The following is a 12,679-nucleotide window of genomic DNA, read 5'->3' as shown; positions in this document are numbered from 1 at the left end:
GTAAAGTGGCTCAAGACCCTGAGTTCAAACCCGAATACTGCAAAATAAATAAATAAACAAAATAATGGGAAGAGTCTACACCTAGATTTAGGTATATTGATGATGTTCAAGTTCTTAGATTTGGTGATAGGGTTACAGATGTGTGTTGTATTATTTTGCTTGGTAATATCTGAGTTTATTCGATGAGTCACATACTGTTATCTCTCTTGTGGGGTTGATAATAAATTGTGAGCACTTACCCTAGCATTTGTTTAGGAGATACTTTACACATATTAACTTATTTAACCCTTATACTGATTGAGCATTGAAATCCCAAGCGTTTCTGGTCCCAAGCATTTTGGATAAGGAATACTCAACCTGTAACAATGCTATAAAGTAGGAACTATTATAAGCCTGTTTAAAAGTAATCCTGAAGCATAGAAATTAAAGGAACTTTGTTCAAGGTTGCTCACCTAGCAAGTAGAAAAGCCAGAATTTGAACCCAGACAATCTTTCTCCAGGACCTACACCTTTAACTAATATGCCTATACCAATTGCTATACCACCTATGTAACAAGCTCATTATTATTAAAGGAGACTATGTATATGCTCACATATATTGGGGTGAAAGTAGCATAGGAGGGATTACTCATTGAGAAGCTGTGGAGTAGGGAAGGACGGGGCATGAGTATAAGAGTACAGTGAAAAGGAAATGCTACCCTCTTGAGAGTCTTTGACAGTGTATTTCTGTCTTCCCTTTTAGAGCCCATGGCAAGCCCAGGGAAGGACAATTACCGAATGAAGAGCTATAAGAACAATGCTCTAAACCCTGAGGAAATGAGACGAAGAAGAGAGGAAGAGGGCATTCAACTCCGGAAACAGAAACGGGAGCAACAAGTGAGTTAACCAGCGTATTCTTAAACACACTCATCAGGGAAATGATCTAGCCTCAATGGTTGGCCTTCACTTGCACACTTACCTTCCCCTCAGCTTAGCTATTTAGTGGGCCAATTATCCAGTTTCCTTTTGTAAAGAAATGTTGGGAGCTTTGAGAAAGGAAGAACCAGTCCTTTATCCCCTTTCTGTGAGACGAACACAGACATCATTTTTGTTTTTAATGTAGCCTCCTAGTTCCAGTTCCTTGTGCCTCTTGTCTTCACACTGCAGTGTTAGGCCTGGCCTTTAGGTGTAACTCCAAGCCTGGTCCTTAAGAGACTTATCTGGGCTGCCTTTTGTTTTCTCAAGTCTGTTCTTTTAAGTACCCCTAGTATTGAGCCTGTATTGATCCTATACTCACACCCCACTACCAGATTGGTGCCTTGCGCAGCTCTAGATTCAGTCACCTAACCTGCTTTTTTTTTTTTTGGTAGTGCTGGAATTTGAACTCAGGGCCTACACTTTGAGCCACTCCACCAGCCCTTTTTTGTGAAGGGCTTTTTCGAGATAGGGTCTCACCAACTATTTGCCTGTGCTGGCTTAGAACTATGATCCTCCTGATCTCTGCCTCCTGAGTAACTAGGATTGTAAGCATGAGCCACCGGCACCCAGCCACCTAACCTGGTTTTGCCCACTTTCTTGCTATACCATTATTCCTTTCCTTCAAAGTCTTTCATGCACATCATCTTTTATGAAAAAGGCAGAGAAATTCCTAAAAGGTTTGTACGTGTGTTTATAAAAATGCTCTCTTTAAAAAATGTGAACAGTGGACTGGCAGAGGAGTACCTAAAGTGGTAGAACACCTGCCTAGCAATCGTGAGACCCTGAGTTCAAACCCCAACCAAAAAAAAAAAGTGAACAATTAGATGTAACATAGAAAGTAAATGTGGTATGTTTCCATTTAAAACTTGGCCTCATTTTCTTAATTACTGTAGCATTTCCTTGTCATTAATGCATTGCATTGGGTTATTCTTGATTTTCTTTGGTTCAGTCAGTAGTCTACTACTGTCTCCTAACTTTACTTTCAGCTTTTTAAACGGAGAAATGTGGAGCTGATTAATGAAGAAGCGGCCATGTTTGATAGTCTGCTGATGGACTCTTATGTGAGCTCTACAACTGGGGTAAGGCTCATGTGTCTGAGGCAGGTCTGTAACATAACTGCTTCTATAAAACAGAAATTAGATGGTTTGTGTCATCTAGTAGCTTCGCCAATAATACTGAGCTTTTTCTTTTATGGGCCCTTTTGTAGACAGTCAGCTTAAAGAGTTAACCAGGGTTCATCTCTGGCAATACCTAAAGAAACATCTAAGGGAAGTCGTCAGTTGCTTTAGAGAGTAGGAATCCCTTTCATATGTTTGAACTTGAAGCAGCCATAGATAAACAAACCTCTTCTCCTAAGCCTGTCTTTTATGCTATTTATTCTCTTATCCCACTGTCTTAGAAAGCAGCGTACCAAGCAGAATTAGGTGCTCACATCTGACTCTAGTGCTGTTTGTAAATTCCTAAACCTGTTTTATATTCTAGGAGAGTGTGATCACAAGAGAGATGGTGGAGATGCTCTTTTCTGATGATTCTGACTTGCAGTTAGCAACCACACAGAAATTCCGGAAACTGCTCTCCAAAGGTATAAAGACTGGTTTTTGTTAGGGGCCTTTTTAGTGACCTCATCAACTACTTTTCCTCTTGCTCATTCTGCGCTAGCCCTACTGTCCTTGGTGCTCCTTGACTAAACCAGGCACCTTCCCACTTTTGCACTTGATATTCTCTCTGCCTAATGTCCTCCACTCCCAGATATCTATGCAGCAGCTCCCTCACTTCTACCTTACTAAGTCTGCCTTGAACCCTATCTAAAATCAAATGCTGTCTCCCATCCTGAGCAGTATTTAGTTTCCTTACCTTTCCCATACTCTTTTTTTTTTTTCTTCCTACATTATCCAGTCATTCTTCAAAATCCACAGGGAATTGTTTTCCTCCCTTAATATAGAATAGCATACTATTTGTACATAACCTATAAACATCCTCCTGAATACTGTAGATTTATCTCCAGAATACTTAATGCGGTGTAAGTGCTATTATACTGTATTGTTTAGGAAATATGGATAAGAAAAAAGGTGGTACAGATAATTTTTTTTTCTTTTGTGCTTGTTTTGTTTCTGAGACACTCTTACTTTATAGTCCAGGCTGGCCTAGAACTTGCTTTTTAAAGCACATGCCGGCCTCAAATTTGGGATACTTCTGCCTGAGCCTCTCAAGTGCCAGAATTACAGTCATGCATAGAGCCCAGCTGTGAATATTGTTAATGGGCAGTTGGCTGAATGCACAGGTACAGAACTCATGGATACAGAGAGCAGACTATACTTACTACTTTATAACTATAGAATAGCTCTCCCCACTAGAATGTAAGTTCTTTGAGGGCAGGGACTTCGGGTTTGGTTAGTACTATATGCTCAGCACCTAGACCTGTGTGGCATATAGTAGTGCTCCAGAGACTAGCATATAATATGAAAAATACCTCTTGCCTCAGTTATATTAAGCTTTATTCCCAGGAAAAGACCACTGGTCTGTCTTAGAAGGGAAATATGTAGACTAAGGTTGCTCATTCCTTAGGCTTTCCTCTCTCTCTTACCATTTTGTGCTTTCATTCAGTAATCCAAAAATGAGCATACCTAAATTAGGATTTGCTTTACACTTTAGTATGTGATACACATTATACAATTCAGAGATATTGCAGGTATTATTAAAACCGTCTTACCAGATAGGGCATTTGGGAATGTTTCTAACAGTGCTCAGAAGTATGTAGGTTTGCGAACTAATTCCAGTAAATGAATCAACCAAAGCCTCTCCTTTTCATCTCTTTTTTTCTCTCCCTCTTCCAGAACCAAGTCCTCCAATAGATGAAGTTATCAATACCCCAGGAGTAGTTGATCGGTTTGTAGAGTTTCTGAAGAGGAATGAGAATTGTACATTACAGGTAAAAACTACAGAGATATGGTGACCAGATAAAGCTTTTCATCTAAGAAATTATAGTAGGATATTTCTCCAGATACATTTCTCAGGAAATAGACAAGTAATAAGAGGACATCTAAGGGAAGTTGTCTGTTGCCTCAAGATCTTGGCTTCAAAGAAGAAAGGCAAAATCTCTTCCTTAAAATAACCTCAATAACTATGTGAAATGATGCATTTGTTAATAGCTAGATTTAACCATTCCACAATGTATATATACTTCAGGGCATCATGTTGTACATGATGAAAACATGCAGTGTTATCTGTCAGTTTAAAAAAGAATTTTTTTTACTCTCAAAGCAAAGATACCAGAATATGACAGACTCACCATTTCATTAATCAGAGATTCGAGACCACTTCTAACTATCTGTGTGACCTGAGGCAAATCATTTATCCTGTCTGGCTCTCTCCTCCAGACATGGATAATGAATAAATCCATTGGCACTTGCTAGAAACTCAGCTGAAAGGGACCTTGAAGAGAGTCTTCTCATTCTTATACTCATTTCAGAAATGAAGAAGGTGAAGCTCAGGAAATGAAACAGTTACCCATGGGTGCTATAGTAGTGCAGAACTAGACCTGGACCATCAAAGCCCAGTTCCATGTTCCCATTATATCATATCACTGTTCTTCCTACCACTTGAAGGGGGAAGGGGAGGAGGCTCATGTTTGGTTTTGTTTTTATTTGGCAAGAAGCTTATTGCTTTGAGCCGGCTGCTTAGTCTGGAATGACATTTCAATTGTGACTTAATCTTACTTTCAGTTTGAAGCTGCTTGGGCTCTAACAAACATTGCCTCGGGAACCTCTCAACAGACCAAAATTGTCATTGAAGCAGGGGCTGTCCCAATTTTTATAGAGCTGCTTAACTCAGACTTTGAGGATGTACAGGAACAGGTAATGCTCAGATTTAGTTCATTCTTGATGTTACTGATGGTATAAGATGGTGCTGATGGTATAATAAAAAATATATTTGGTTTTCTCCCAGTTCTTGGCACAGCGCTCTTGGAATTTTCTGAGTATTGAGTGCCTTCTATTATTTATAGAGCCCTTTTATTACTTGAGTCTATATAATGAGGCGACTCAGGGGAACCTCTAGATAACCCTCAGATGGATTTGGTTTCCAGAAAGACCAAGCACAGGATTAGAGTATGAGAACTCTGAGCCTCACCTCCCACACATGTCTCCAGGAAGTTGGGGGAGGGCTACATCCCTGTGCTGGAAATGTGGCAGAAACCATGGAAGCTCTGTACTACAACTTCTCCTTACTGCATACCTTGCCCTGTGCATCTCTTTCATTTGGCAGTTCCTGAGTTGTATCCTTGATAATAAACTGGGTAAGCATAAGTAAAGTGTTTCTTGAGTTATCTGAGTCATTCCAGTGAGTTACCAAAGCTTGGAAAGATTTGTAGTAATACCAAAATTTATAGCTGGTCAGAGTACAAATGACCCCTGGGATTTGCAGCTAGTGTCTGAAGTGGGGGAAGTCTTGTGGGACTGAGCCATGCATCTGTTCTTACTTCAGGAGCTAGTGTCAGAATTGAATTGTTGGACATACAGTTGGTGTCCATAAATTGTTAGTGTGGGAAGAATTCCATATATTTGATGTCAGAAGTGGTGTTAAAAAATAGACACCACACAGTACTCATTTCTCAGTAGTCACCTTTATCTTGTGGATATAAAGGTATAAACTTCCATTTCTCCCACTGGATTCTTTCTAGTAGGATAGAAATGGAGAGTGGTAGTGGGATCTTTTCTCCTTTACCTACATACAGAGCTGATCCAAGGTGGCTACAGGAATGAAACTTTTTCTTCCCTTTATCCTTTTCCAGGTATGGGCATGACAGTCTTGATTTGACTTCTGCTGTAGTATAGATGGCAGCTTGTCTTCCCTCACTGAACCAGGACCTCCTTGGGGAAAAAAAATCCTTATAGAGCAAATGCTCAATGGGATTTCAACAGGGAGGTTACCTGAACTTATTTAATATCTCCAGCCTTGACACTGTTAACAGCCTGATGGGTACTTGGTAGTACTGACTATAAAGTTGTCACAGAAGCTATCAGGCTCTGTGGGTGACAGTTACATCATCACCTTTTCAGGCAGTCTGGGCTCTGGGAAACATAGCTGGAGACAGTTCCGTTTGCCGAGATTACGTCTTGAACTGTTCCATCCTTAATCCTTTGTTAACGTGAGTAATTATTATCATTTGCACCTGGGGCATCTGTAAGGCGACCATGTTGCAGGTCATTTGGGGGCAGCTTACTTGATCCCTTAGGATGATAGGTAAATATAAAAAAATCTAGACGTGCATTTTAATTGCTAGAGTTAAAGGTATCTTTTGAGAATAGGAAGATTGCACCCCTAGTCTGTGTCAAGGAGGATATTGTTCCTCACCTCATGGTACTGTAGAATCTCATGTTGTTCCTGTCTGCTTCATTACTGAGCCAGGGAGAAGGGTAGGACTAGCCCATCCGGAAAAATCCAGTTTTCTCTACGGAATACATTGATTTGCTGTGAGATTATCCATAGGTACTTTGGACAGCTCTTTCTCATAGATAGAAACCCTAGAAAGGGGCATACACACCCTTCTTCTGTCCCTTCCCCACTATATACCCGTAGGGTAAGCTACATCTAAACCAAAAGAGATGAGTGAACTGTTTTTCAGAAACCTCAGTCTCATAGGCTGCCCCATCACTTTCTTAGACCGTAACACAAAACCATTCCATTCTACATAGCTATGACCCTCCCACTAAACCTTCAGCTTTTATTTTCAGAGGAAGCTACTCCTTGTGCATAACTTGTACCCAGACTTACGGGTATTGTATGTCCTACCTTAAAAGCTTTAGTCATTATGGTGATGCACAGATGTAATCCCAGCACTTAGGAGGCTGAGGCAGGAGGGTCAAGAGTTCAAGGACAGCCTGGGTTCAGTAGCAACATGCTGTCTGAAGAAACAAAAACAAAAGAAGCTTTGCAGCCTTGCTCAATATCTAGCCTTGATTTATTCCTATTGTGTGTGGTGTTAACTTGCCACATCTGGTCCTAATTTTCTGTGCATAGGTCAGCATAAACCGTGCTCGATTTAAGTCTGTGGGTAGGAGAAAAAGGCTGCCAGTCTTTGGAGTCTGATTAGATTTGCCCCCAGGGTTTGTCGGCAACAGCTCTGTACTAAGGCATCAATGCTCAGGGTCTGGCTTTGCTGTTTCCTTCAGACTCCTTACCAAGTCCACACGACTGACAATGACACGGAATGCAGTGTGGGCCCTGTCAAACCTCTGCAGAGGGAAGAACCCACCCCCAGAGTTTGCAAAGGTGAGAGCTGCTTGCCACTCCCTGAGTGATAGCAGATTCCATCCTAGGGCGTTTTTAAGTTTTAGGGGTATCCCTTGGAGTCTTAAATTATGGGAAACAGAAAGAGGCAGTTGTCAGTGAAGTAGGTAAAATTGTGTGCCTGGATGGTAAAGTGAAAAGGTAGGTTGGAAGGTTTGGGGGTTTTTTGGTTTTTTGTTGTTGTTTTGGTGATACTAGGGTTTGAACTCAGGAGTTCAAACTAGTGGTAGGCACTCTACCATTAGAGCCATTCCACCAGCCCTTGAAGGTTTAATGTAATAGTGATCCACAGGATCTAGCATTATTTGTTGGGAAGGAAGTTAGTTAGGGTTAGTGATAGAGCTGATTTAGCCCTGTCCCTTTGTGAGTCCTTATTCTATGATTCTGCTTCCAACAGGTCTCTCCTTGTTTGCCTGTATTGTCTCGCCTGCTCTTCAGCAGTGACTCAGACTTGCTGGCAGATGCTTGCTGGGCCCTCTCTTACTTGTCTGATGGCCCCAATGAGAAAATCCAGGCAGTCATAGACTCTGGAGTCTGCCGGAGATTGGTCGAGCTTCTGATGTGAGTGTTCTCAGAGAGGGTAAAGGTTTTCTAAGCTTTTCCAAACTCATCCCAAATTGCTACAACCAACAGTTTGCTTGAATACCCAAAGGTCTGGAGCCATGTGGATGCTGCCAGCCTTGGTGGTCAGCAGGGCTGAATATGGTATGCTGGCCCTTGACTGATGGATGACCTCTTCCTCTTCTGTAGGCACAATGATTACAAAGTGGCTTCTCCTGCCCTGAGAGCCGTGGGTAACATTGTCACTGGGGATGACATCCAGACCCAGGTAAGGAAGGATTAGAGCATAGGATCTAAACTCACCTGCTATGAGAGAGCATTGAGGAGAACTTCTTGTTCTTCAAGACCAGCCCAGGCAAATAATTTGTGAGACCTCCATCTCCAAAATAACCACAGCAAAACAGACTAAAAGCTACAAAAAATGTAGCTCAAGCGGTAGAGTGCCTGCTTTGAACGAAGACCAGTTCAAGCCCCCCCCCCCCGGCCAAAAATTAATTAATAAGGGTACGGATCTGGGTGTTGAATAACTAGCATAATCTGTGGGATTCATCAGATTTCTTACAGGTGAACAGGCACTCACTCAAACCCACACCCTCATTTTCTAGATCATTATGTAGGTATGTGCACACGTGGACATTGAAATATATACAATTTATCATGTTAACATTTCTTTTATTTTTTCAGTGTTTTTAGGCAAAATTATTTAATGTCAGTAAATTATTTAATAATATTACAGGCAATTTGCTATGTTTTGATTGGTTTACTGCACAATCAAGCTCACCTTTAAAGTTGATTTTTCTTCCAAGATAGCCCTCTTTAAAAGATGCTTAATCCAATTGTCCACAAAACTTGGGCTTTTTTTAAAACATGGGCCACTGGAATTGCAGATTGGAATTATTGATGGCAACTTCAAAATTCCCCATCTGAGGATCTGTGGGATTTAATTTCCTGAAGCAATTTATTGTTCAGTCCTAGGAGATGAATTGTAGAAAGTACTTCATATTTTGGCAAATGATCTATAATACCAAGTTTTTCTAGAAAACATTTTTCTCATTGTATCTTTTCACCCATGAGCTTAAGCAAATTGTTACAGATCTCATTGTCACTACTGCAATGCATTTACTATGATGGAAGCATGACCTGTGTCTCAATTTGGCCACTCATGTTAACCATTTCAGCATATACAGTTCAATGACAAATAATACAGTAATTTTATCTTAATTTTTTAGAGAACTACCATAATGTTTTTCATAGGCATTGCATCATTTTACATTCCTACCAGCAATGTACCAGATTCCAAATTCTTTGCATTCTTCCAACACTTGTTATTTTCTGTTGTTGCTTTTAACAACAGCCATCCTAGTGGGTGTGAAGTGATAATCTCATGTGTCTTGATTTGTATTTCCCTAATCAGTGATATTAAGCATCTTTTTTGTGTGCTTATTAGCTATCTATATATTTTTAGGGGAGAAATGTCTAATCATGTCCTTTGCTTGCTCATTTTCATTGTTGGTTTGGTTCAGGTTTCTTTGTTTTTTGGTTTTTTTGTTTTTGTTTTGATTTTTTTAATGGGACTGGGGTTGTGTAAACTCAGGACTTTGAGCTTGCAAAGCAGATGTTCTACCGCTTGAGCTAGACCTCCAGCCCATTTTGCTCTAGTTATTTTGGGTTGGCCTCAAACTTCTGTCCTCCTGACCTCAGCTTCCCAAGTAGCTAGGATTACATGTGTGAGCCACTGGCACCTGGCCTTTGCTCGTTTTTTAATTGGGTTTTTAGGACTTTTTTATTGTATAGTTGTAGGAGTTCTTTATATATTCTGAATATTAATCTTTTATCACATACATGTTTTGCATGTATTTTCTTCCATACTGCAATTTTTCTTTTTCACTATTTATGATGTCTTGATGCGCAAACATTTTTAGTTTTTATTAAGTCAAGCACCTAATTTTTCTTTTGTTTCCTGTGCTTTTGATGTTCTAGGTCATTCTTAACTGTTCAGCCCTCCCTTGCCTCCTGCACTTGCTGAGCAGCTCCAAGGAGTCAATCCGAAAGGAAGCTTGCTGGACCATTTCAAACATCACTGCTGGCAACAGAGCTCAAATACAGGTAGAACAGGCAGGAAAACTGAGGGGCATAGAGGCGTCAGAACAGGGGACTTTGTGGGATATTTGCTTCCAGAAAAAGAATTTGTTTTAGAAATGGGGTCAAGGGAAGACTAGGAGTATAGCACAGTGGTAGGGCACCTGCCTAGCATATGCAAGGTTTGATCCCCAGCACCACAAAAAAAAATAATAATAATTGGGGTCAGTGTGTGCTATTGGTCAAAGATTCTGTGTAGTAGAAGCTAGGGTCCTTATTTCTCTGTAGCCTGTCAGCTAAATGGGAAGAACAAAGGAGAATTTCAAGCTGGGGGAAGATGTGTTAGGTGATTTTTATGCTGGATTTGCTTTCTCAAAGTGACTTTCTTCCCTCCATCTCCTTGCCCTCAATCCTCTATAGGCTGTCATAGATGCAAATATTTTCCCTGTGTTGATTGAAATCCTTCAGAAAGCAGAGTTTCGTACAAGGAAGGAAGCAGCCTGGGCCATCACCAATGCCACATCAGGAGGGACCCCTGAGCAGATCAGGTATCACATTCCTTTCCCATTATCTTGAATGATATGTGCACTCTCTTTTGCTCATGGTTTACAGGTAACATCTAAACTGCTTTTGCCGAGATAGCTCTACCCCCTGGTTCAGCTGCAACAGGGTTTAACTGGTAAGCTGCTACAGTGACACTGGACTCTGAAGTGGATTCCTGCAGAGCATGACGTTTGGTTCCTTTTCCCTCCTGAAGAATACAAACCTATGGCACAGATATCCATCCCACTGTACTACTTTCTACCATCCAGAGAACTAAAACCTGCATAATTTTCAGTTATTCACACGTGAGGGGGAATCGTGCTATGGATCAATCAGAGAAGCTGCTTTGGGAAATCTTTTTTTTTGTTTTGTTTTGGTTTGGAGTTTCTTTTTCCCCCTCAATGCTGGAGATTAAACCCAGACCCTTGTGCATGCTAGGCAAGTGCTGTACTGATCTATAGCCTCAACCCTCTTTGGGAAGTCATTTTTGAAGATGAGACTGAGAGAAGCAATAGAAAGCTGTTTCATGTGTGTTTTACTCTTGGGGTTTTCGGAGACAAGGTCTTGCTGTGTAGCCCAGGGAGTCTCAGACTCACCATCCTCCCAGCTCATCCTCCTAAGTGCTAGAATTACAAACATGCACCACAACATCCAACTTGTGTATGTTCTCTTACTTTAGTTTTCATTATCTGAACATTAGTAGGAGTGGTAGGAATTGGAAAATGTTGTGATCTCCACTTGCAGCCTACTGATGAGAGCATAGTCAGTATATACAAAGCCTTAAAAAGGGATAGCCATTTAGTTAAACATGAAGGATAAATATAGGGCTGTGAAAGGCCTTTTAGACAGGGAAAAGCATAAATAAAGATTATAAGAATCAAATCTGAAGACCTTCACCCATTGACTGGAATGTTGTTTTGTTTTGTTTTGTTTTTGGTAGGAGTAGGATTTCACACTTGCAAAAGCAGGCACCCTACCACTTGCCACACCTCCAGTCTTTTTTGCTTTGGTTATTTTGGAGTTGGGGGTCGCAAAGTATTTGCCCAGACTGACCTCAAATCATGATGCTCCCAATCTTAGTCTCCCAATTAGCTAGGATTACAGGTGTGAGCCACCAGCACCTGGTTTGTAATGTAATATTCTTGGAAGGAAGTAGTAGAGGCAGAGCTAGAAAAAAAGGTAGAAGGGCTGGGTATAGTGACTCACCTGTAAACCCTAGCTACTTAGGAGGCAGAGATTAGGAGGGTCATGCTTCAAGGCCAGCATGAGCAAAACGTTAGCAAGACCCCCATCTTAGCAAATAAGCCCAGGTGTGGTGGTCCATACCTGTAATCCCAGCTATGCAAGAAGCATAGATAAGAAGATTGCAAGCCAAGATTGGCCAAAGGTAAAGGCATGAGACCCTATCTGAAAAATAACCAAGGCAAAAGGGCTGAGGGCATGGAAAGCCCTAAGTTCAAACCCAATACCTCCACAAAAAGAAAAGAAAAAGAGGTAGAAGTCATATTGTAGAATCTGTATTACCATACAGTAGAGTTTGGACTTGGAAATAAGGATTCTGTGAAAAATTTTAAGCAGGGAAATGAATATTGCAACCAAGGAGACATTAGAAGAAGGAGTCTGGTGGCATACATATGGGAAATGAATGGGAGGGTGGAGAGATTGAGATAAAGGCAGGTAGTTTTCAAGACTCGGTAAGAGTAAATTTCTGTGTGTGCTGACATGTATAAGGCAGAGCCATAGACCAAAGCACCTGTCCAGCACTTTAGTTGCTTTGCATTAATTGAAAGCTTGCCTGGTCTGTGGCCCCCAAGGTACCTGGTGTCACTGGGCTGCATCAAACCCCTGTGTGACTTGCTGACTGTAATGGATTCGAAGATTGTTCAAGTGGCCCTCAATGGACTAGAGAACATCCTGCGTCTTGGAGAGCAAGAGGGCAAGCGTAGTGGCTCAGGGGTCAATCCCTACTGTGGTCTCATCGAGGAAGCCTATGGTAAGTTCCCTCATCCTAACCTCACCTCTGCTGGAGGTAAAGATTCCAGGTCTCCAAAGTGATACAATATATAGATGTTGTTGGGGGGGTGGGTAGAAGAGTAGGGAGAGCATCCATATCTTTCATGATTCTTAAGTCTGTCTCTCTAAAACCAGTGAAAAGGGCTGGTGGCATGGCTCAGGCAGTAGAGCACCTTTCTAGCGAGTACAAAGCCCTACGTTCAAACCCCAGTACTGCCAAAAAAAAAAAAAGAGAGCT

General features: G+C 41.2%; 1 protein-coding gene and 1 pseudogene across 3 annotated transcripts in view; one reads left to right on the top strand and one right to left on the bottom strand.

Annotated features, from left to right (window-relative positions):
* The window catches only part of Kpna6 (karyopherin subunit alpha 6), a 47,763-nt gene that overhangs the window by 29,028 nt on the left and 6,056 nt on the right, over nucleotides 1–12,679 (top strand). For all 3 annotated transcript variants that reach the window (XM_020163105.2, XM_074080693.1, XM_074080692.1), the window contains exons 2-13: nucleotides 743–876; nucleotides 1,944–2,036; nucleotides 2,440–2,539; nucleotides 3,792–3,886; nucleotides 4,680–4,811; nucleotides 6,015–6,103; nucleotides 7,128–7,227; nucleotides 7,643–7,806; nucleotides 7,996–8,074; nucleotides 9,787–9,912; nucleotides 10,306–10,433; nucleotides 12,243–12,421. In XM_020163105.2, the coding sequence (XP_020018694.1) occupies nucleotides 743–876; nucleotides 1,944–2,036; nucleotides 2,440–2,539; nucleotides 3,792–3,886; nucleotides 4,680–4,811; nucleotides 6,015–6,103; nucleotides 7,128–7,227; nucleotides 7,643–7,806; nucleotides 7,996–8,074; nucleotides 9,787–9,912; nucleotides 10,306–10,433; nucleotides 12,243–12,421 (1,419 nt within the window). The remainder of the gene's footprint in view (nucleotides 1–742; nucleotides 877–1,943; nucleotides 2,037–2,439; nucleotides 2,540–3,791; nucleotides 3,887–4,679; nucleotides 4,812–6,014; nucleotides 6,104–7,127; nucleotides 7,228–7,642; nucleotides 7,807–7,995; nucleotides 8,075–9,786; nucleotides 9,913–10,305; nucleotides 10,434–12,242; nucleotides 12,422–12,679) is intronic.
* Nucleotides 8,889–9,003, bottom strand: LOC141425318 (small nucleolar RNA SNORA1; annotated as a pseudogene).

The sequence above is a fragment of the Castor canadensis genome, chromosome 7 (assembly GCF_047511655.1).
Source record: "Castor canadensis chromosome 7, mCasCan1.hap1v2, whole genome shotgun sequence".
In the NCBI taxonomy this organism is placed as follows: Eukaryota; Metazoa; Chordata; class Mammalia; order Rodentia; family Castoridae; genus Castor; species Castor canadensis.
This window is presented reverse-complemented; position numbering and strand designations above follow the sequence as displayed.